The 23578-nt window shown below is 47.2% G+C and overlaps 1 protein-coding gene across 1 annotated transcript in view; it reads right to left on the minus strand.

The window, feature by feature from the left end:
* LOC126284962 (UDP-glucosyltransferase 2-like) overlaps positions 1–18349 on the minus strand; it is a 68829-nt gene extending 50480 nt beyond the window's left edge. Inside the window, exons 1-3 of the mRNA XM_049984236.1 lie at positions 18280–18349; positions 13167–13395; positions 110–693 (exon numbers count right to left, since the gene is read on the minus strand). Coding sequence (XP_049840193.1) covers positions 110–693; positions 13167–13395; positions 18280–18297 — 831 coding nt within the window. The 5' untranslated portion in view covers positions 18298–18349. The remainder of the gene's footprint in view (positions 1–109; positions 694–13166; positions 13396–18279) is intronic.
* Between the last annotated feature and the right edge of the window lie 5229 nt (positions 18350–23578).

The raw sequence follows: 23578 nt of genomic DNA on the forward strand, positions 1-23578 counted from the left end.
TGGAATAAAGTGTGTAGTTGAATTATTTGCGAACCACCCTAACTGATGGTTCAGTGCCTTGCAGGGTAAGAAATACCTGGCAACACTGCTCGGTACTCGCAGTCCTTACCTTCGGGAGTGCCTTCGGGGGCCTGATGTGCATCCCAGCAATCTGCACGGTGTTCGGCAGCAGTGGCCTCGGGTAGTCGAAGCTGAAGTGGCTGTTGACCAGCAGCAGGGACGCGTTGCGCTCCAGTTCCGCCAGGGGGGGCATACTGGGATCCCCGAAGTGCTCGCGCACCATCTTGTCCATGGCTGGGAAGTAGACGAGGACTCGGTGCAGGTTGATCGCGAGCGAGAGCAGGACGTTGTAGGTCTTCTGGAAGAGGCTCATGCTGCTGCTGTAGGCCAAGCCGGCCTCGGGCAAGTACGCTAGCGGGTACGGGTTGCCCATCGGATGGTTGTTCCAGCTGCCGCCGCCGCCGAAGGTGCACGTGAGCACGGTCGGCGCCCGGTACTTGTGCGAGAAGGCGAGGAAGCAGTCGTGAAAGAAGCCCTCCATGATGAGCAGGTCGTACACCCGCTGCCGGGAGGCTATGAGGTCGCGGACTCCCGGGTCGTCCATCAGGCGCCGGCACAGGTCCGTGCCGAGACCTGACACCACCGTCTGCTGCGTGAATGGCGAAAGCGTGCCGTACTCCAGGAAGTCAAACTCTGCCAGCAAGAGAAAAACACCGTCGCTGCACCGGCGTGGTTACAATTAAACCTTCCCTATTTAAACGTTATACAGTACTGGCCATTAGAATTGCTACAGCACGAAATGGAATGTAGCGTGCATCTAGCTCCTACTATCATTCCTCATTCATCGCCTCTTAATTCCAGTTTTGCGCCCATATATCACGTCGGAGACCTTTCCACAAGAATCACCTGAGTACAAAAGGCATTTCGTACAATGCGCTGCCCTTTTCTGTTTGCGATACTACCGCCACCCGTGTGTGTGCATGTCGCTATCCCATGTAACCTCAGCATATATTGACTTTCAGCTCCATTTTTCATGAACTACCGGCCATTAAAATTGCTACACGACGAAGATGCCGTGCTACAGACGCGAAATTTAACCGACATGAAGAAGATGCTGTGATATGCAAATGATTAGCTTTTCATAGCATTCGCACAAGGTTGGCGCCGGTGGCGACACCTACAACGTACTGACATGAGGAAAGTTTCCAACCGATTTCTCATACACAAACAGTAGTTGGCCGGCGTTACCTGGTGAAACGTTGTTGTGATGCCCCGTGTAAGGAGGAGGTATGAGTACCATCACGTTTCCAACTTTGATAAGGGTCGGAATGTTGCCTATCGTGATAGCAGTTTATCGTATCGCGACATTGCTGCTCGCGTTGGTCGAGATCCAATGACTGTTAGCAGAATATGGAATCGGTGGGTTCAGGAGGGCAATACGGAACTCCGTGCTGGATCCCAACGGCCTCGTATCAGTACTACTCGAGATGACAGGCATGTTATTCGCATGGCTGTAACGGATCGTGCAGCCACGTCTCGATCCCTGAGTCAACAGATGGGGACGTTTCCAAGACAACAACCGTCTGCACGGACAGTTCGACGACGTTTGCACCAGCATGGACTATCAGCTTGGAGACCGTGGCTGCGGTTGCCTTTGCCGCTGCATCACAGACAGGAGCGCGTGCGATGGTGTACTCAACGACGAACCTGGGTGCACGAATGGCCAAACGTCATTTTTTCGGATGATTCCAGATTCTGTTTACAGCATCATGATGGTCGCATCCGTGTTTGGCGACATCGCGGTGAACGCAGATTGGAAGCGTGTATTCGTCATCGCCATACTGGCGTATCACCTGGCGTGATGGTATGGGGTGCCATTGGTTACACGTCTCGCTCACCTCTTATTCGCATTGACGGCACTTTCAACAGTGGACGTTACATTTCAGATGTCTTACGACACGTGGCTCTACCCTTCATTCGATACCTGCGAAACCCTACATTTCAGCAGGTTAATGCACGACCGCATGTTGCAGGTACTGTACATGCCTTTCTGGATACAGAAAATGTTCCACTGTTGCCCTGGCCAGCACGTTCTTCAGATCTCTCACCAATTGAAAACGTCTGGTCAATGCTGGCTGAGTAACTGGCTCGTCACAATACGTCAGTCGATACTCTTGATGAACTGTGGTATCGTGTCGAAGCTGCATGGGCAGCTGTACCTGTACATGCCATCCAAGCACTGTTTGACTCAATGTCCAGGCGTATCGAGGCCATTATTACGGCTAGAGGTGGTTGTTCCGGATACTGATTTCTCAGGATCTACGAACCCAAATTGCGTGAAAATGTAATCACTAGTCAGTTCTAGTATAATATATTTGTCCAATGAAAACCCGTTTATCATCTGCATTTCTTCTTGATGTAGCAGTTTTAATGGCCTGTAGTGTACCATGGAAACCAATAACTATATGAGGACCAAACTTGGTAGCATTAATGTCCAGACTATGGGGTGCATGATTTCCATGTATCGCAGCACCAACGTCCAGTTCCAACTATGGCCACCATATTCTGTACTCAGTCTCACACACCTGACCAGTCGCAGTGAACTTATTGACGTGTCGATATGAGTTTGGCCAAAAGGAGCAGGGCGTTACGAAACTCTGTCTCGGGATCTTGCAGAAAACCCAAAGAGATTCTGGTCATACATAACGCACACCAGTGGCAAGACGCAATCAATACCTTCACTGCGCGATAACAACTGTCACTGGTAGTGCCACTAAAGCAGAATTATTAAACATGTTTTTCGAAACTCCGTCACCAAAGAAGACGAAGTAATATTCCTAAATTCCAATCAAGAACAACTGCCAAGATGAGAAACTTAGAAGTAGACATCCTTGGTGTAGCAAAGCAGCTTAAATCACTTAATAAAGGCATGGCCTCCGGTCTAGATTGTATAGCAGTCAGGTTCCTTTCAGAGTATGCTGATACAATAGCTCCGTATTTAGCAATTATATACAAGCGCTTGCTCATAGCAATATCCGTACCTAAAGACTGGAAAATTGTTCAAGTCACACCAATACCCAAAAAGGGAAATAGGAATAATCTGCTGAATTAAAGGCCCATATCACTAACGTCGATTTGCAGTAGTGTTTTGGAACATATACTGTGTTCGAACATTATGAAGTATCTCGAAGGAAACGATTTATTGACACAGTCAGCACGGATTCAGAAACTATCGTTCTTGTGAAACACAACTAGCTCTTTATACTCATGAAGTAATGAGTGATATCGCCGGGAGATGTCAAATTGATTACATATTTTTAGATTTCCAGAATGCTTTCGACACCTTTCCTCACAATCGTCTCCTAACCAACTGGGTGCCTATGGAGTATCGCCTCAGCTGTGCGACTGGATTCGTGATTTGCTGTCAGGAAGGTCACAGTTCGCAGTAATAGACGGAAAGCAACCGAATAAAACAGAAGTAATATCCGGCGTTTCCCAGGGAAGTCTAATAGGCACTCTCTTGTTCTTGATCTATATTAACGACGTAGGAAGCAAACAGAGTAGCCGTCTTAGGTTGTTTGCAGATGATGCTGTAATTTATCGTCTTGTAAAGTCATTAGATAACCAAAACGAATTGCAGAATGATTTAGATAAGACATCTGTATGGTGCGAAATGTGGCATTTGGCCTTGAATAAAGAAAAGTGTGAAGTTATTCACATGAGTACTAAAACAAATCCGCTAAATTTCGATTACACGATAAGTCACACAAATCTGAAGGCTGTAAATTCAACTAAATGCTTAGGAATTACAGTTACAAAAAACCTAAACTGCAACGAACACATAGATAATGTTGTGGGAAGAGCAAACCAAAGTCTGCGATTCATTGGCAGAAGACTTAGAAGGTGCAATAGGCCTAGTAAATGGACTGCTTCGACCACGCTTTGACGCTCTAGTTAAGGGACTGCTTAGACCACGGTTTAACGCCCTATTTAAAATTAAAATTTAAAGCAGTCTTGATCGCAATGTTGTTAAAACACTTCATGTATTTGAGTGAGTGACCGGTTTCCACTCTATGAAAGAGTCGTCTTGAGACTCCAGAGCGGTGGACGGACACTGCTAGATGAGTTCCGTCGACCCTCGACGCCCGTGTAAGTTCTATATTTTAAAAAATTTCAAAAATCTTAACTCCCTATCCTCGAGTACTGCCGTGCGGTGTGGGATCCGCATCAGGTGGGACTGACGGATGACATCGAAAAAGTTCAAAGAAGGGAAGCTCGCTTTGTATTATCGCATAATAGGGGATATAGTGCCACAGACATGGTACGTCAGTTGGAGTGGCAATCATGAACACAAAGGCGTTTTTCGTTTCGACGGGATCTTCTCATAAAATTTCAATCACCAGTTTTCTCCTCCGTTTGCGAAAACATTGTATTGGCAACAACCTATATAGGGAGAAATGATCATCACTATAAAATAAGAGAAATCAGGGCTCGCACAGAAAAATTTAAGTGCTCGATTTCCCCGCGAGGCGTTCGATAGTGGAACGGCAGAGAGACAGTTTGAAGGTGGTTCATTGAACCCTCTGCCAGGCACTTTATTGTGAATAGCAGAGTAATCACGTAGATGTAGTTTGGTGAACCTCTATTCCCAAAACAACAGTATTGCTGCAGCTGCACTTCGAGAGTATCGCCGGCTGAAAGTATTATGGAAGGGTTGACTTTGTGCAACTGCTGTGCGGTTTACCCATTCATTTTATGTGACTGAAATTACCAATGAAGATTTCTTTGCAATGACAATAAACAAGGCTCAAGGTCAGAGAGAGGGGTAAGAAGACAGAGAGAGCGGGGGGAGGAGAAGGACATGGTAGCAGATGATGCACAGAGAGAGAGATCACAGGAGGAAGAGATGGACAATGAGAGGGGGAGGGCGAAATGGGCAGAGAAAGAGGGAGGGGGGGGGGAGGAATTTAGGCTGTATATCCAATTCCCATACATATTTAGCAATTGTGAGAGATTGCCGCGTTCGATACTAGGAGGAATAAAACGTGTTGTATGCACATGAATTCGGAAACGCTTTATTTCCATACTAGAGCTCATTTTTTACCTCTTTTCGTAATCACATTAATCAAGAGAAACACAGAAACAGAGCGTACCAGCATTACACGAAACGTTTCCTTACATTAAATGTTGTAGAGTCCCTCTAGTTACGTTTGGTTAGAATGTACAGTAAGTCGTAATTGTTAGGTCCAACGCGAGTGTTCATTGCACCACTGGACTGCTTACATCCGACTGACGTCATTGCTCTACTAGCATCAAGCACGTAGCACCAGCTGTATAGTATTCCCCACGGACTTGCTTTTCAGTACACTGCAATGGAAGTGTACTCAAATGCAGAGTTGCAGATGCCCTTTTAAGTGCTAATTAGCAGATGGTAATGGCCGTGGTGCTCAACGGTTCTGTCGGGAGTGGTTTACGGAACGACTGTGTAGCGACATGGCGTTTGAAGCAACTGATTCTCCTCATAGGGAGCGTGGGGCGTTCCAGCCTACTACTCATCATTCTTGCAGACCTAGGACGGCGACACCTCATCTGGAGGAGGAACTTCTTCGTGAAGTTGGCGACAGTCCCAGTGTCAGTGCGAGACGTTGCTATAGGTACCATGTGCAGTGCGTGCAGCTACTTCCGGCGGCTAAAATTTTCTTCAGTGGTACACTTCTACGAATGGTTTATTCAACAATGTGTCAATCCTCACTTTAGTGTAAATATGCTGTCACAGATGACGCTTCATTTTCACGTGATCAGTCTGTAAATTTACAGTCAGCACCAATGGGCCATCTAGGACGTTCACGAAATTGTGCAACAACGCCATTAACAAAGATTTTCTGCTAACGTTCGGGCCAGCATTGTTGGTGACTATTTTTTAGTGCCTCTTGTTTTTCCACCAAAGCTATACGGGAGAAACTTACAATGCTTTCTTAGAGAATACTGTACCTTTTCTACTGGAGCATGTGCGACAAAACATGTACTTCATACACGATGGAGCTTCTCTTCATCTCAGCTAAATAGTAGACTAATTGATCTGTGGATGGACAGAGGTTGACCAATTGCTTGTTCTCCGCGCTCTGCGGACATAAACCCACTACACTTTTATCGGCGAGTGCATTCGAAAGCGCTGCTGTACAGAACCGCGGTAGAAGATTAGCAGAGCCTTCGTGCCCATAGTGTGGAAGGCCGTGAAAACAAATGCAGTTCTTCAGGTATACATCAGCGCATCAAGGACTCAATTCGACAGCGGGTTTATGCATGTATCCTTACTAACGGAGGGCAGTTTGAACATTTCATTTAGGAAAATTGTTTCATACTGTGTTGATACGATCTTTTTCTGTATGTTTCCCGTTTGTTGGATGGTTTTGGGGAGGGGAGAAAACAGCGAGGTCATCTATCGGGCTTTGGGAGAACGAGGAAGGAAGTCGGCCGTGCCCTTTCAAAGGAACGATCCCCGGCATTTGGCTGAAGCGATTTAGAGAAATCACTAGAAACCTTAATCAGAATGGCCGGAATCGGGTTTGAACCGTCGTCCTCCCGAATGCAAGTCCGGTGTGTTATTCACTCGCTCGGTGGTGTTCCCCGTGAATAATGTGTTGAACAGCTGTAGAACCGAGACCTAACATGGAAATAAAGCGTTTCCAGATCGTTGTCCATACAACATATTTTATTCCTCTAGGTGTTAGGAATGTTTCCCGAAAGTTTTCCAGATCTTTTTTTTTGCACCCTTTATAACAGCACTACTTAGTGTTCGTAAGGTAAACGTGATAAGAAAATCAGATTTTCTGTTACAAATTCTTGTTCTTTGGTAAAGTCTCATATCAGTATCTTGAAAACGCAATCTTTACCCGGATACAGCGTGAAGTAGATATCTTCTCTGTGTCTCGTATGTAATTAATTTCTTATAATCTCCAAGTGATTTACGTCTCTTTCTGTGAGCCCAATATTCACACAGCTTATTTCTGCATCGAGTGGAACCAAAATGGAGGGAAGGGGGGGGGGGGGAGGGGCAGGGGGAGTAGTGCAAGAGAAATCAGATGTTCTGTTACAATTATTGTCTTTTGAGAAAATCCCTTATCCGTATCTTGAAAACCCAATCTGTACCCGGATACAGCCTGAAGTAGATATCGCCTCTGTGTCTCGTTGTATGTAATTAATTTAATATAATCTCCCATGAGCTTGACGTCCCTTTCTATGAGCCCAGTATTTACACAGCTCATTTCTACATCGAGTGGAAGCAAAAGGGGCTGGGGACTAGTGCAAGAGAAATAATAAAAAAATAATTCCAAAGAAGAGACACGCTAATGTGTATGTTCCAACTAGCAATGGAGTGCCTGAGCAAATTTTAACCTAGTTAGTCATAACCGTGACTTAATACCAGGGGACAGTTACTGTGGGGATAGGGAAGATCTCTTTTTTAATCGGTCTTCTGACTGGTTTGAAGTGGTCCACGACAACTTCCTCTCATTGCTAGCGCCCTTATTTGTGATGATGAGAGAAAGTCGTGTAACTGTTTAACGCCTGGACCAGTCTAAACCACACCTGGTACGTTCACGGTTTATTATGCAGGGAAAAATGCACTGTGGGTAAACAAGAACTATCTTTTTTGAGGGTGGAATGGGACTGCGAAGAGGGTGATAATTGGAGGTCATTTAACTACCAAGGGTGGGGATGTAAGAAGAAGTGGCGCGAAGAGCACATACGAGAGCACTCAGGCAATTTGAACCAAATTTAGTGCGCATATGACTTACTATCCGGGAATGAAAACTGAGGATGTGTTAGACGACGATTAGTTCTCTTTAGGAAAGATAAAGTGACCAAGAGGCAATTTTGACATTACACTTGGTAATAGAAGCAAGACCTTAGAAAAATCGAGACTGATTGATAGAATCTGTCGACCTGGAACAAGCGTTCGGCATTGTAAAATGATGCAAGACGTTCGAAATTCATAGGAATTTAAGTGTAAGCTATAGTGAAAGATGGGTAACATACATTATCAAACATAGGTCTTAATTTGAAGAGGAAAGTTCAGAGAATGCATCTCTGGAGCAAAGCATCGCATGTAAGTTAAACACGGAGTCTGAGAAAACCGGAAAAGAAGAGAATCGAGGTGCTCGAGATGAGGTGCTACAGAAGGTTGTTGAAAATTAGGTGGATTGATAAGGTAAGGAATGAGGAGATTCTCCGCAGAATCGGCGAGGAAAGGAATATCTGGAAAACACTGACAAGAAGAAGGAACAAGATGACAGTACATCTCATAAGAAACCAGGAAATAGCTTCTGTGGTACTAGAGGGCGTTGTAGAAGGCATATACTGTAGATCTATATACATTCATTAAATAATCGAGGACGTAGGGTGCAAATGCAACTCTGAGATGAGAGGTTGGCAGTACATGAGAGGAATTCCTGGCAGGCCACATCAAGCCAGTCTGAAAACTGATGACTTAAAAAAAAATCGCGTATATTGACACCTTGCTGTTTGAAGTGTCGTCGAGTTCTCGAGGGTGACGTCTCAAGGCGCCTCGTTTTTTGCACCGTTACAGAGGAATTGTAAGAAAATGAAACATCTACAGCCGTTCTTGCGATGTCATTTATTGTGTACCATCCAGTTTCGCCGCTTCAATACACCACCTTCAGGCCGTAGTTGATGCTGAGGGGGTTATCACGATGCATCAGTGGCCAATATAACTGTTTTACGCAACTGTAACTGTGATGTCGTCTCTATAACTTGGGTTGATGGTTGGGGACACATCAGATAGTTACCGATAGTTCGCGTAATCCAGTTATGTTGGCCACTGATGCATCGTATATGTGGATCGTGATAACCGCTTCAGCATCAACTAAGGCCTGAAGGTGGTGCACTCAAGCGCCGAATCTGGTTGCTACACAATAAAGAAGGTCATAAGGACGGCTGTAGGTGTTTCGTTTTCTTACAATACAGACTTCCAGTCAGAAGGTACAGAGAAGGGTTGTATAGATCTTTGAGCGAAATTTCAAACTTCTGCATCGCAATGGAATCATCTTCATCACATTTCATTTTCTCACAGTAGTGAATGGACATAGTCTCACCAGACATCCAGTCAAAAGGATGGACATACAAAAAAATTATAGAGGAACTTTGTAGACACGTTTGATCCACATTTCAAGCTTTTACTGCACAATGGAAGACAATTAGAGGCTTTCAAAAACTGATCCTTGAATTCTGTTGCGCATACACCAGTAAAATGCTATATGTCTGGGTATAACTAGTATTGCACAGTGGGTTCGGCAACTCAGTCGGTAGACACTTGACTGCTATTCTGGAGGTCAGGGGTTCAATTCCATTTGAGTGCTGTATTTTCTGGCAACGATTTTTTACCGTGGAAAGTGGAATGTTGCACTGGCGCGGGGAGTCTACGTTAAACTGGGTAAGCCACTTCTAAGGTTGGTTTGTGTCTCCTATTACCCCAATTTGATATGGCTCCCTTTGCTTAAGAAATATTCGAAGATAAGACACATGAGTGTTTTTTAAGCACTCTCCTTTGAAGGAGAACCTCTTTGATTGATCTTGGAGCCTTCTTCAATTAGGATCTTACATTTTTTTCAATGACTGGAATCTCTGTTCTGAAAGTCTCGGGCTCCATAGTAATCAGATGTTGCTGGCAATTTTCCGAAGATTTTTTCAACTCTAATTTGCATACGCAAGCTGTTATTTCACAGATGTTTACTCTATCATACACCGAAAAAATATCAAGCTTCAAAACAAAAGCGTCACAGAATCTTGTACAGCAAACGACGCTCTGATGGCAATGAGAAGTTTTGTTGATCCATTTAATACGAGAAAAATGGGTTTGAGAACTTGCAGAACTCTTTTAACTGTTCGCTAAAAATTCCATTTTAAATGTTACCAATCCGAAGGGACACAGTACTGTGAGCAAACTGTAACGGCTGCAGACATATCTACACACATCAAAAAAAAGTTTTGCGTCAACTCGGTTGCGAGAGTTCCGGAACCTGTATAGAAAATTGGAATAGAGACCGATATAAAAATCATTTCCGCCCTTTTTATTGCCCACGAAAACTACGCATTGCATTTGTAACACCATACAGAGAGGCCCTCAGAGTTGATGGTCCAGATAGCTGTACACACCGGTATCTCTAATACCCAGTAGCACGTCCTCTTGCACTGGTGCATAACTGTACTCGTCGTGGCATACTATCCACAAGTTCATTAAGGCACTGTTGGTCCAGATTGTCCCACTCCTCAACGGCGATTCGGCGTAGATCCCTCAGAGTGGTTGGTGGGTCATATCTCTTTTCAATCTATACCAGGCATTCTCGATAGGGTTCATGTCTGGAGAACATGCTGGACACTGTAGTCCGGCGATGTCGTTATCCTGATGGAAGTAATTCACAAGATGTGCACGATGGGGCCGCGAATTGTCGTCCATGAAGACGAATGCCTCGCCAATATGCTGCCGATATCGTTGCACTATCGGTTGGAGGATGACACTCTCTCATAGCACAGCCGTTGCGGCGCCTTCCATGACCACCAGCGTCGTACGTCGGTCCCACGTAATGTCATCCCAAAACAGCAGGGAAACTCCACCTTGTTGCACTCGCTGGATAGTGTGTCTAAAGCGTTCAGCCTGACCGGGTTGCCTCCAAACACGTCTCCGACAATTATCTGGTTGAAGACATATGCGACACTCATCGGTGAAGAGAACGTGATGCTAATCTGAGCTGTCCATTCCGGATGTTGGGCCCATCTGTACCGCGGTGGATGGTGTCTTGGTTGCAAAGATGGACCTCGCCATTGACGTCGGGAGTGAAGTTGCGCATCATGCAGCCTCTTGGGCACAGTTTGAGTCATAACACGACGTGCTGTGGCTGCAGCAAAAGCATTATTCCACATAGCGTTGCTGCTAGGGTTCCTCGGAGCCATAGTACATACACTCCTGGAAATTAAAATAAGAACACCGTGAATTCATTGTCCCAGGAAGGGGAAACTTTATTGATACATTCCTGGGGTCAGATACATCACATGATCACACTGACAGAACCACAGGCACATAGACACATGCAACAGAGCATGCGCAATGTCGGCACTAGTACAGTGTATATCCACCTTTCGCAGCAATGCAGGCTGCTATTCTCCCATGGAGACTATCGTAGAGATGCTGGATGTAGTCCTGTGGAATGGCTTGCCATGCCATTTTCACCTGGCGCCTCAGTTGGACCAGCTTTCGTGCTGGACGTGCAGACCGCGTGAGAAGACGCTTCATCCACTCCCAAACATGCTCAATGGGGGACAGATGCGGAGATCTTGCTGGCCAGGGTAGTTGACTTACACCTTCTAGAGCACGTTGGGTGGCACGGGATACATGCGGACGTGCATTGTCCTGTTGGAACAGCAAGTTCCCTTGCCGCTCTAGGAATGGTAGAACGATGGGTTCGATAACGGTTTGGATGTACCGTGCACTATTCAGTGTCCCCTCGACGATCACCAGAGGTGTACGGCCAGTGTAGAAGATCGCTCCCCACACCATGATGCCGGGTGTTGGCCCTGTGTGCCTCGGTCGTATGCAGTCCTGATTGTGGCGCTCACCTGCACGGCGCCAAACACGCATGCGACCATCATTGGCACCAAGGCCGAAGCGACTCTCATCGCTGAAGACGACACGTCTCCATTCGTACCTCCATTCACGCCTGTCGCGACGCCACTGGAGGCGGGCTGCACGATGTTGGGGCGTGAGCGGAAGACGGCCTAACGGTGTGCGGGACCGTAGCCCAGCTTCATGGAGACGGTTGCGAATGGTCCTCGCCGATACCCCAGGAGCAACAGTGTCCCTAATTTGCTGGGAAGTGGCGGTGCGGTCCCCTACGGCACTGCGTAGGATCCTACGGTCTTGGCATGCATCCGTGCGTCGCTGCGGTCCGGTCCCAGGTCGACGGGCACGTCCACCTTCCGCCGACCACTGGCGACAACATCGATGTACTGTGGAGACCTCACGCCCCACGTGTTGAGCAATTCGGCGGTACGTCCACCTGGCCTCCTGCAGGCCCACTATACGCCCTCGCTCAAAGTCCGTCAACTGCACATACGGTTCACGTCCACGCTGTCGCGGCATGCTACCAGTGTTAAAGACTGCGATGGAGCTCCGTATGCCACGGCAAACTGGCTGACACTGACGGCGGCGGTGCACAAATGCTGCGCAGCTAGCGCCATTCGACGCCCAACACTGCGGTTCCTGGTGTGTCCGCTGTGCCGTGCGTGTGATCATTGCTTGTACAGCCCTCTCGCAGTGTCCGGAGCAAGTATGGTGGGTCTGACACACCGGTGTCAATGTGTTCTTTTTTCCATTTCCAGGAGTGTAGATAGCGGTCAAAAAATGGTTTAAATGGCTCTGAGCACTATGGGACTCAACTTCTGAGGCCATCAGTCCCCTAGAACTTAGAAGTACTTAAACTTAACTAGCCTAAGGATAACACACACATCCATGCCTGAGACTGGTTTCGAACCTGCGACCGTAGCGGTCGCGCGGTTGCAGTCTGTAGCGCCTAGAACTGCACGGCCACTCCGGCCGGCTGTTGAAGCCATCTGCTGCAGTAACAGCCCTTGGGCGGCCTGAGCGAGGCATGTCATCGACAGTTCCTCTCCCTCTGTATCTTCTCCACGTCCGTACAACATCGGTTTGGTTCACTCCGGGATGCCTGGACACATCCGTTGTTGAGAGCCCTTCCTGGTACAAAGTAACAATATGGACGCGATCGAACCGCAGTATTAACCGTCTAGGCATGGTTGAACCACAGACGATCTGTGTACCTCCTTCCCGACAGAAATGTTCGGCTGTCGGATCCCCTCTGTCTAATAAACGCCGCCTACGCATGGTTGTTTAGATTTTTAGGCGGGTTTGATGACATCTGTGAACAGTCGAAGGAATTGCGTCTGTGATACAGTACCCACAGTCAACGTCTATCTTCAGGAGTTCTGGGAACCTGGGTGATGCAAAACCTTTTTTTGATGTGCGTAAAAGCTCGAACTAAACGACCAAGCTTTCTTGTGGAGTCAAGGACGTTAGCGAGGCAGCAGAATGAATTTCGGGCAGCCCCGAACGGCATGTGAAGGAAGATGGAACTCACTGCCACCCTCTACGAATGGGGCGTGGGTCCGGATGACTTCCCAGGGATCGCCCGGCTGGTGGAATGGCGTCACCACGGTCAGGTTGTGGCCCCTGCGGGCGAGCTCAGCCAGGAGCTCCCGGTGCATGATCCAGTGGCTGCGGCCCTCCCAGGGCAACACGGCCAGGATGTTGGCGCCGCGGACTGCGTGCAGGCAGCACCACACCACCACCGACACCAGCGCCGCCACCTGCAACACCGTCACATCCTCACTGAGGCCTCCGTCGCAGGTCGTCACTCGTTGTCTATGGCTCGCTTACAAAGCAGTGGGAGTGCAGTAGGGGCTTATTCACAAGTTTCTTCAGGGCTTCGGCGACTCTCCACAGAAAGACTACCAGATGCACAGGAAGCAGACATGTATCAGTGGATAGAGCTTGCTCCAGAGTTTTAAACTCACATTACAGGAGCTGTGTATGGATCCAGTTTGCGAAGTGGCGACTGCGTTAACGATACCTGCTGGCTGCTCTTCCAGATGAAGTGGCAGCGGATGCAGTAACACAGTCTTTGACATAAGGCCACACGAAGAAATCACATGGCGGAAAACCAGGTGACTATGGGGGCCAGAGAGGAAGAGGAGAGTAGGGATGCAAAACACATCCAATTTGACGCTACATCTACATCTACATGGTTACTCTGCAGTTCACATTTAAGTGCTTGGCAGAGGGTTCATCGAACTACAATCATACTATCTCTCTACCATTCCACTCCCGAACACCGCGCGGAAAAACGAACACCTAAACCTTTCTGTGGAGGAGGAGGAGGAGATTAGTGTTTGACGTCCCGTCGACGACGAGGTCATTAGAGACGGAGCGCGAGCTCGGGTGGGGGAACGATGGGGAAGGAAATCGGCCGTGCCCTTTCCAAGGAACCATCCCGGCATTTGCCTGAAGCGATTTAGGGAAATCACGGAAAACCTAAATGAGGATGGCCGGAGACAGGATTGAACCGTCGTCCTCCCGAATGCGAGTCCAGTGTGCTAACCACTGCGCCACCTCGCTCGGTCTTTCTGTTCGAGCTCTGATTTCTCTTATTTTATTTTGATGATCATTCCTACCTATGTAGGTTGGGCTCAACAAAATATTTTCGTATTCGGAAGAGTAAGTTAATGACTGAAATTTCGTAAATAGATCTCGCCGCGACGAAAAACGTCTTTGCTTTAATGACTTCCATCCCAACTCGCGTATCATATCTGCCACACTCTCTTTCCTATTGCGTGATAATACAAAACGAGCTGCCCCTTTTTGCACTCTTTCGATGCCCTCCGTCAATCCCACGTGGTAAGGATCCCACACTGCGCAGTAATATTCTAGCAGAGGACGAACGAGTGAAGTGTAAGCTGTCTCTTTAGTGGACTTGTTGCATCTTCTAAGTGTCCTATCAATGAAACGCAACCTTTGGCACGCCTTCCCCACAATATTATCTATGTGGCCTTTCCAACTGAAGTTGTTTGTAATTTTAACACCCAGGTACTTAGTTGAATTCACAGCCTTGAGAAGTGTACTATTTATCGAGTAATCGAATTCCAACGGATTTCTTTTGGAACTCATGTGCACCACCTCACACGTTTCGTTATTTAGCGTCCACTGCCACCTGCCACACCATACAGCAATCTTTTCTAAATCGCTTTGCAACTGATACTGGTCTTCGGATGACCTTACTAGACGGTAAATTACAGCATCATCTGCGAACAACCTTAGAGAACTGCTCAGATTGTCACCCAGGTCATTTATATACACTCCTGGAAATGGAAAAAAGAACACATTGACACCGGTGTGTCAGACCCACCATACTTGCTCCGGACACTGCGAGAGGGCTGTACAAGCAATGATCACACGCACGGCACAGCGGACACACCAGGAACCGCGGTGTTGGCCATCGAATGGCGCTAGCTGCGCAGCATTTGTGCACCGCCGCCGTCAGTGTCAGCCAGTTTGCCGTGGCATACGGAGATCCATCGCAGTCTTTAACACTGGTAGCATGCCGCGACAGCGTGGACGTGAACCGTATGTGCAGTTGACGGACTTTGAGCGAGGGCGTATAGTGGGCATGCGGGAGGCCGGGTGGACGTACCGCCGAATTGCTCAACACGTGGGGCGTGAGGTCTCCACAGTACATCGATGTTGTCGCCAGTGGTTGGCGGAAGGTGCACGTACCCGTCGTCCTGGGACCGGACCGCAGCGACGCACGGATGCACGCCAAGACCGTAGGATCCTACGCAGTGCCGTAGGGCACCGCACCGCCACTTCCCAGCAAATTAGGGACACTGTTGCTCCTGGGGTATCGGCGAGGACCATTCACAACCGTCTCCATGAAGCTGGGCTACGGTCCCACACACCGTTAGGCCGTCTTCCGCTCACGCCCCAACATCGTGCAGTCCGCCTCCAGTGGTGTCGCGACAGGCGTGAATGGAGGGACGAATGGAGACGTGTCGTCTTCAGCGATGAGAGTCGCTTCTGCCTTGGTGCCAATGATGGTCGTATGCGTGTTTGGCGCAGTGCAGGTGAGCGCCACAATCAGGACTGCATACGACCGAGGCACACAGGGCCAACACCCGGCATCATGGTGTGGGGAGCGATCTCCTACACTGGCCGTACACCTCTGGTGATCGTCGAGGGGACACTGAAAAGTGCACGGTACATCCAAACCGTCATCGAACCCATCGTTCTACCATTCCTAGACCGGCAAGGGAACTTGCTGTTCCAACAGGACAATGCACGTCCGCATGTATCCTGTGCCACCCAACGTGCTCTAGAAGGTGTAAGTCAACTACCCTGGCCAACAAGATCTCCGGATCTGTGCCCCATTGAGCATGTTTGGGACTGGATGAAGCGTCGTCTCACGCGGTCTGCACGTCCAGCACGAACGCTGGTCCAACTGAGGCGCCAGATGGAAATGGCATGGCAAGCCGTTCCACAGGACTACATCCAGCATCTCTACGATAGTCTCCATGGGAGAATAGCAGCCTGCATTGCTGCGAAAGGTGGATATACACTGTACTAGTGCCGACATTGTGCATGCTCTATTGCCTGTGTCTATGAACCTGTGGTTCTGTCAGTGTGATCATCTGATGTGTCAGATGATTTTTGACATGTAAGTAAGCAAACAAACCATGTAATCTATTCATAAATTAGATTTTTATTCTACTTTTCTGCTGTTTGTACTTTTAATGCATATTCACTTATTCCAGTTGTAACACTTGAAAATTCCCTAAAGCGGAAATATGAATCTTGTAATAAAGCATATCCTACAGTCAGATGGCGGTCACATCTTTCCTTAAATGTTACGTAAATGTTCTGTAGACTCAAATGGAAAACTGTGGAAAGAAGAAGGCGTTCCTTTAGCGAAACACTTCTGAGAAAGTTTAGAGAACCGGCAATTGCGACAGACCGCCGATTGGTGCTGCTGCCACCAACGTACATCTCGCGTAAAGACCGTGAAGACTAGATGAAGCAGGGCTCCTATAGAAGCGTATAGACTGTTGTTTTCCCTAGCTCCACCTGCGAGCAGAATAGGAAAGGGAATGAATAACATGATTAAGAGTGGTATAAGGGGAAGACCAGTTTGGATTCCGTAGAGCTGTTGGAACACGTGGGGCAATACTGACCCTACGACTCATCTTAGATAATTGATTAATGAAAGGCAAACCTACATTTCTAACATTTGCAGACTTAAAAATGGTTCAAATGGCTCTGAGAACTATGCGACTTAACGTCTGAGGTCATCAGTCGCCTATAACTTAGAACTAATTAAACCTAACTAACCTAAGGACATCATACACATACATGCCCGGGGCAGGATTCGAACCTGCGACTGCAGCGGTCGCTCGGTTCCAAACTGTAGCGCCTAGAACCGCACGGCTTGCGAACTTAGAGAAAGCTTTTGACAATGTTGATTCGAATATTCTCTTTCAAATTCTGAAGGTGGGAGGCGGTAAAATACAGTTGAGCGAAAGGCTATTTACAATTTGTACAGAAACCAGATGGCAAATATAAGAGTCGAGGGGCATGAAAGGGAAGCAGTGGTTGGGAAGGGAGTGAGACAGGGTTGTAGCCTCTCCCCGATGTTATTCAATCTGTATACTGAGCAAGCAGTGAAGGAAACAAAAGAAAAATTCGGAGTAGATATTAAAATCCATGGAGAAGAAATAAAAACTTTGAGGTTCGCCGATGACATTGTAATTCTGTCAGAGACAGGAAAGCACCTGGGAGAGCAGCTGAACCGAATGGTCTTGAAAGGAGGATATAAGATGAACATGAACAAAAGCAAAACGAGGATAATGGAATGTAGTCTAATTAAGTCGGGTGATGCTGAGGGAATTAAATTAGGAAATGAGACGCTTAAAGTAGTAAATGAGGGAGCAAAATAACTGATGATGGTCGAAGTAGAGAGGATATAAAATGTAGACTGGCAATGGGAAGGAAAACGTTTCCGAAGAAGAGAAATTTGTTAACATCGAGTAGAGATTTAAGTGTCAGGAAGTCGTTTCTGAAAGTATGTGTATGGAGTGTAGCCATGTATATAAGTGAAACATGGACGATAAATAGTTTGGACAAGAAGACAATAGAAGCTTTCGAAATGTGGTGCTACAGAAGAATGCTGAAGATTAGATGGGTACATCACATAACTAATGAGGAGGTATTGAATAGAATTGGAGAGGAGCTAGTGGCACAACTTCACTAGAAGAAAGGATCGGTTGGTAGGACATGTTCTGAGGCATCGAGGGATCATCAATTTAGTATTGTTGGGCAGCGCGCAGGGTAAAAATCGTAGAGGGAGACCAAGAGATGAATACACTAAACAGATTCAGAAGGATGTAGATTGCAGTAGGTACTGGGAGATGAAGAAGCTTGCACAGGATAGGGTAGCATGGGGAGCTGCATCAAACCAGTCTCTGGACTGAAGACGACAACAACAACAATATAAGGTTCAGTCTACTATGCTCCTTATGTATGTAGAGGCAGATGTAAGCTTGGAAATGAGGCGAATTGTGTTTCTTCAGTGTTTTGTTGTTTTATTCGCGAAAGACAGATGGCCGTCAGTGTGAAGCAGCAGTGAGTCAGACAGCCTCTGTTACCTGCTCGTGGACCATCATGTCGGGCAGCGCACAGCGAGGAATGACACAGGCGTATCCGCACCGCCGCCAACTGTTGACAACCCGCGCGCTGCTCAACGGGTGTCTGACCACCGTGTTATACAACAGCTGGAGATAGCGTATATACCTTGCGCCACTCATGTAGTGCGCATGCGCGAACGTTGTCGCTCTCATTTACTTGTGACGCACTGTGGTATCTTAATTGACTCGGTGCGCGTGCGGTATGTCAACACTGATATAAACTCCACAAGAGGTTTGGGAGGTATGTTGAAAGAGTGCATCCTTCCAAGGCAGAAGAAATTGTGGCGAAGACAATAAAGAAAACATGGGAACCTGTGTAACACAGTATTCAATTAGGTGTCAGCCCTTCGGTGGCATGAAGGACACATCGACGCATATCGTGACATAAAGGTTGCTGTCAACTGCTCTCTTCTGCAACTTCTCTTCTTCGAGGAAAGTACACATTATTCAGGGTTTCCAGCATATTTCCGATGTCTAACTAGTGTAGCACGAAGTAGAGTATCAAAAAACGTCAGTGACTTTGCTTCATGGAGAGAAGTAACTGAAACGGTAGGTCATCATCATCATCATCATTTAAGACTGATTATGCCTTTCACCCTTCAGTCTGGAGCATAGCCCCCTTAAAAAATTCCTCCATAATCCCCTATTCAGTGCTAACATTGGTGCCTCTTCTGATGTCAAACCTATTACTACAAAATCTTTCTTAACCGAATCCAGGTACCTTCTCCTTGGTCTGCCCCGACTCCTCCTACCCTCTACTGCTGAATCCATGAGTCTCTTGGGTAACCTTGCTCCTCCCATGCGTGTAACATGACCCCACCATCTAAGCCTGTTCGCCCTGACTGCTACATCTATAGAGTTCATTCCCAGTTTTTCTTTGATTTCCTCATTGAAGTAAGGCTAGCAACCTGCTCCCCTGATACTTTAAATATGATGCTGGCAACAATCAGAGCAAAATGCCTCGGACCTTCGGAGGTGACGGAGCCCCACCTCTAACTGAAACGGTAGGTAATGATTAAAAAAATGGTTTCAATTGGCTCTGAGCACTGTGGGACTAAACATCTGAGCTCATCAGTGCCCTGGAACTTAGAACTACTTAAACCTAACTAACCTAAGGACATCACACACATCCGTGCCCGAGGCAGGATTCGAACCTGCGACCGTAGCGGTAGAGCGGTTCCAGACTAAAGCGCCTAGAACCGCTCGGCCACCCCGGCCGGCAGTAAAGATTCATTCACAGCTTGAGATGTGTCGCAAGTTGTACCAATGGATCGAAAATTCGGTCACCGGTATGGTGACTCTTGTAACTGTAACTTTGGTTTCGTTGGTACCATTTGCAACTCCGCTTGTATGTAAAAATCAGCCGGTAAACGGCACATGAAAACACAGGGAAAAATGGATTTTAGCCAGCTGGGAAGAAAGTGAAGGAGTTCACGGTTGGACCCTGTTACGCTTCCTTTTAGTCGACACACTTGGTTCGTAAGAGTGATGTGGGTCATTGACGTTTCCAGCAAGAGCGGAAGGAAGAAATTACGAGCAAAAATCTGCTCACCTTCCACTGGATACAATCTTGGTAGAAGTCAGAAATTCAAATGCCTACGAACTAGACAGTACCCACATCTTTTTTTTTAAAAAAAAAGAAATAAGGGAACAACATTGGCCAAATGCGAATAGAAGTCGCCTTCTGAGGGTTATGTATATAAATAGTTCATCCATCCCGATAATCGAATTTTTTATTCTTATCTTTTATCAAAATCGATAATGACAAGATATCGGCCCCTGGTATTCAACGACTTTCGAGAATGTTTCAGTTTTAATTTTTAAGTACTTTTTTTGTGTAATTTCGCTTTTGCTGTTGTAATTCGTGAGAAAAAGGGGTTTAACAGACGGACAGGCAGATGGATAACCAAAGACAAACAAATACTTTTTTCATGCCATACAATCACAAATTAAAAATTTTCGGATTTTTTCATTTACTTATACTGCAAAATCTTGCTTATTGCTGAATTTCAAGATACTATGTCAACGGTGAGTACACTAATGGCTTTGATCAGTGAGGTAGCGAGTATCAAAATATATTACATAAATTGCCGCATCTTCTGGCTCCATTGACTTGCAAGCTTAAATTTTTTACACCACCAAGGGATAGCAGCCATCACTAGGTAACATAAATTTCAACTTGATGCGTCCGTTGCTGAGAAAAAAGGCTTCCTGACACCCTCGGGCAGACAAACAGACAGGCAGATGGACAACGAAGTGATCCTATAAGGGTACCGTTTTTACCGATTGAGGCACGGTACCCTCGAAAGAGAATTGCACGCCACATCGGAAGAAGAAGTTTTAATTTAAACTACGACGTTATTAAGCGTCAGGGCGATGGAATAAATCTGTCCGTAAGGGTGAATGAAACATAAGAATGTGGGAGATCCTATGCTTTCTCGTGTCCGGCTCTTTAGGTGAGTGGCCCGAGCAGAGGGCAGGCAGGCCCGGGTTCCAATCCCGGCCGGGTCGTAGATTTTATCGGCTCGGCGACTGGGTATTGTGTTGTCATCATCATTTCATCATCATCAACGCGGAAGTCGACAAAGTGGCGTCAAATAAAAAGAGTTACACTAGGCGGCTAAACAACCGCAAATGGTTTGGCCCGTCAAAAAATTCATAATTAATTTATTAAATTATACACAGTCAGGAGATGACTTTCCTCTAACTGAAAAGAAAACCAGTAACGAAGTTCGAGTATAGTGACTTTTCTGGAGACTAGAAATTTACTCTGTAGGAATCAGCATGGCTTTCGAAAAAGACGATCGTGTGAACCCCAGCTCGCGCTATTCGTCTATGAGACTTAGCCATAGACACTGGTTTCCGGGTAGATGCCGTGTTTCTTGACTTCCGCAAGGCGTTCGATATAGTTCTCCACAGTCGTTTAATGAACTAAGTAAGAGCACATGGACTATCAAGCCAATTGTCTGATTGGATTGACGAGTTCCTAAATAAAAGAACGCAGCATGTCATCTAAATGGAGAGAAGTCTTCCGAAGTAAGAGTGATTTCAGGTGTGCCGCAGGGGAGTGTCTTAAGACCGTTGCTATTCACAATATATACACTCCTGGAAATTGAAATAAGAACACCGTTAATTCATTGTCCCAGGAAGGGGAAACTTTATTGACACATTCCTGGGGTCAGATACATCACATGATCACACTGACAGAACCACAGGCACATAGACACAGCCAACAGAGCATGCACAATGCCGGCACTAGTACAGTGTATATCGACCTTTCGCAGCAATGCAGGCTGCTATTCTCCCATGGAGACGATCATAGAGATTCTGGATGTAGTCCTGTGGAACGGCTTGTAATGCCATTTCCACCTGGCACCTCAGTTGGACCAGCGTTCGTGCTGGACGTGCAGACCGCGTGAGACGACGCTTCATCCAGTCCCAAACATGCTCAATGGGGGACAGATCCGGAGATCTTGTTGGCCAGGGTAGTTGACTTACACCTTCTAGAGCACGTTGGGTGGCACGGGATACATGCGGACGTGCATTGTCCTGTTGGAACAGCAAGTTCCCTTGCCGCTCTAGGAATGGTAGAACGATGGGTTCGATGACGGTTTGGATGTACCGTGCACTATGCAGTGTCCCCTCGACGATCACCAGAGGTGTACGGCCAGTGTAGGAGATCGCTCCCCACAGCATGATGCCGGGTGTTGGCCCTGTGTGCCTCGGTCGTATGCAGTCCTGATTGTGGCGCTCACCTGCACGGCGCCAAACACGCATACGACCATCATTGGCACCAAGGCATAAGCGACTCTCATCGCCGAAGACGACACGTCTCCATTCGTCCCTCCCTTCACGCCTGTTGCGACACCACTGGAGGCGGGCTGCACGATGTTGGGGCGTGAGCGGAAGACGGCCTAACGGTGTGCGGGACCGTAGCCCAGCTTCATGGAAACGATTGCGAATGGTCCTCGCCGATACCCCAGGAGCAACAGTGTCCCTAATTTGCTGGGAAGTGGCGGTGCGGTCCCCTACGGCACTGCGTAGGGTCCTACGGTCTTGGCGTGCATCCGTGCGTCGCTGCGGTCCGGTCCCAGGTCGACGGGCACGTGCCCCTCCCGCCGACCACTGGCGACAACATGGATGTACTGTGGAGACTTCACGCCCCACGTGTTGAGCAATTCGGCGGTACGTCCACCCGGCCTCCCGCATGCCCACTATACGCCTTCGCTCAAAGTCCGTCAACTGCACATATGGTTCACGTCCACGCTGTCGCGGCATGCTACCAGTGTTAAAGACTGCGATGGAGCTCCGTATGCCGCGGCAAACTGGCTGACACTGACGGCGGCGGTGCACAAATGCTGCGCAGCTAGCGCCATTCGACGGCCAACACCGCAGTTCCTGGTGTGTCCGCTGTGCCATACGTGTGATCATTGCTTGTACAGCCCTCTCGCAGTATCCGGAGCAAGTATGGTGGGTCTGACACACCGGTGTCAATGTGTTCTTTTTTCCATTTCCAGGAGTGTATAAATGACCTTGTGGATAACATCGGAAGTTCACTGAGGCTTTCTGCGGACGATGCTGTAGTATATCGAGAGGTTGTAACAATGGAAAATTGTACTGAAATGCAGGAGGGTCTGCAACGAATTGACGCATGGTGCAAGTAATGGCAACTGAATCTCAATGTAGACAAGTGTAATGTGCTACGAATACCTAGAAAGAAAGATTCTTTATCATTTAGCTACAATATAGCAGGTCAGCAACTGGAAGCAGTTAATTCTATAAATTATCTGGGTGTAGGCATTAGGAGTGATCTAAAATGGAATGACCATATAAAATTAATCGTCGGTAAAGCAGATGCCAGACTGAGATTCATTGGAAGAATCCTACGGAAATGCAGTCCGAAAACAAAGGAAGTAGGTTACAGTACACTTGTTCGTCCACTGCTTGAATGCTGCTCACCGGTGTGGGATCCGTACCAGATAGGTTTGATAGAAGAGATAGAGAAGATCCAACTGAGAGCAGCGCGTTTCGTTACAGGATCATTTAGTAATCGGGAAAGCGTTATGGAGATGATAGATAATCTCCAGTGAAAGACTCAGCAAGAGAGGCCCTCAGTAGCTCGGTACGGGCTTTTGTTGCAGTTTCGAGAACATACCTTCACCGAGGAGTCAAGCAGTATATTGTTCCCTCCTACGTATATCTCTCGAAGAGAATAAAATCATAGGGATTAGAGCCCACACAGAGGCATACCGACAATCTT

Source organism: Schistocerca gregaria, chromosome 8 (genome assembly GCF_023897955.1).
Source record: "Schistocerca gregaria isolate iqSchGreg1 chromosome 8, iqSchGreg1.2, whole genome shotgun sequence".
Lineage (NCBI taxonomy): Eukaryota > Metazoa > Arthropoda > Insecta > Orthoptera > Acrididae > Schistocerca > Schistocerca gregaria.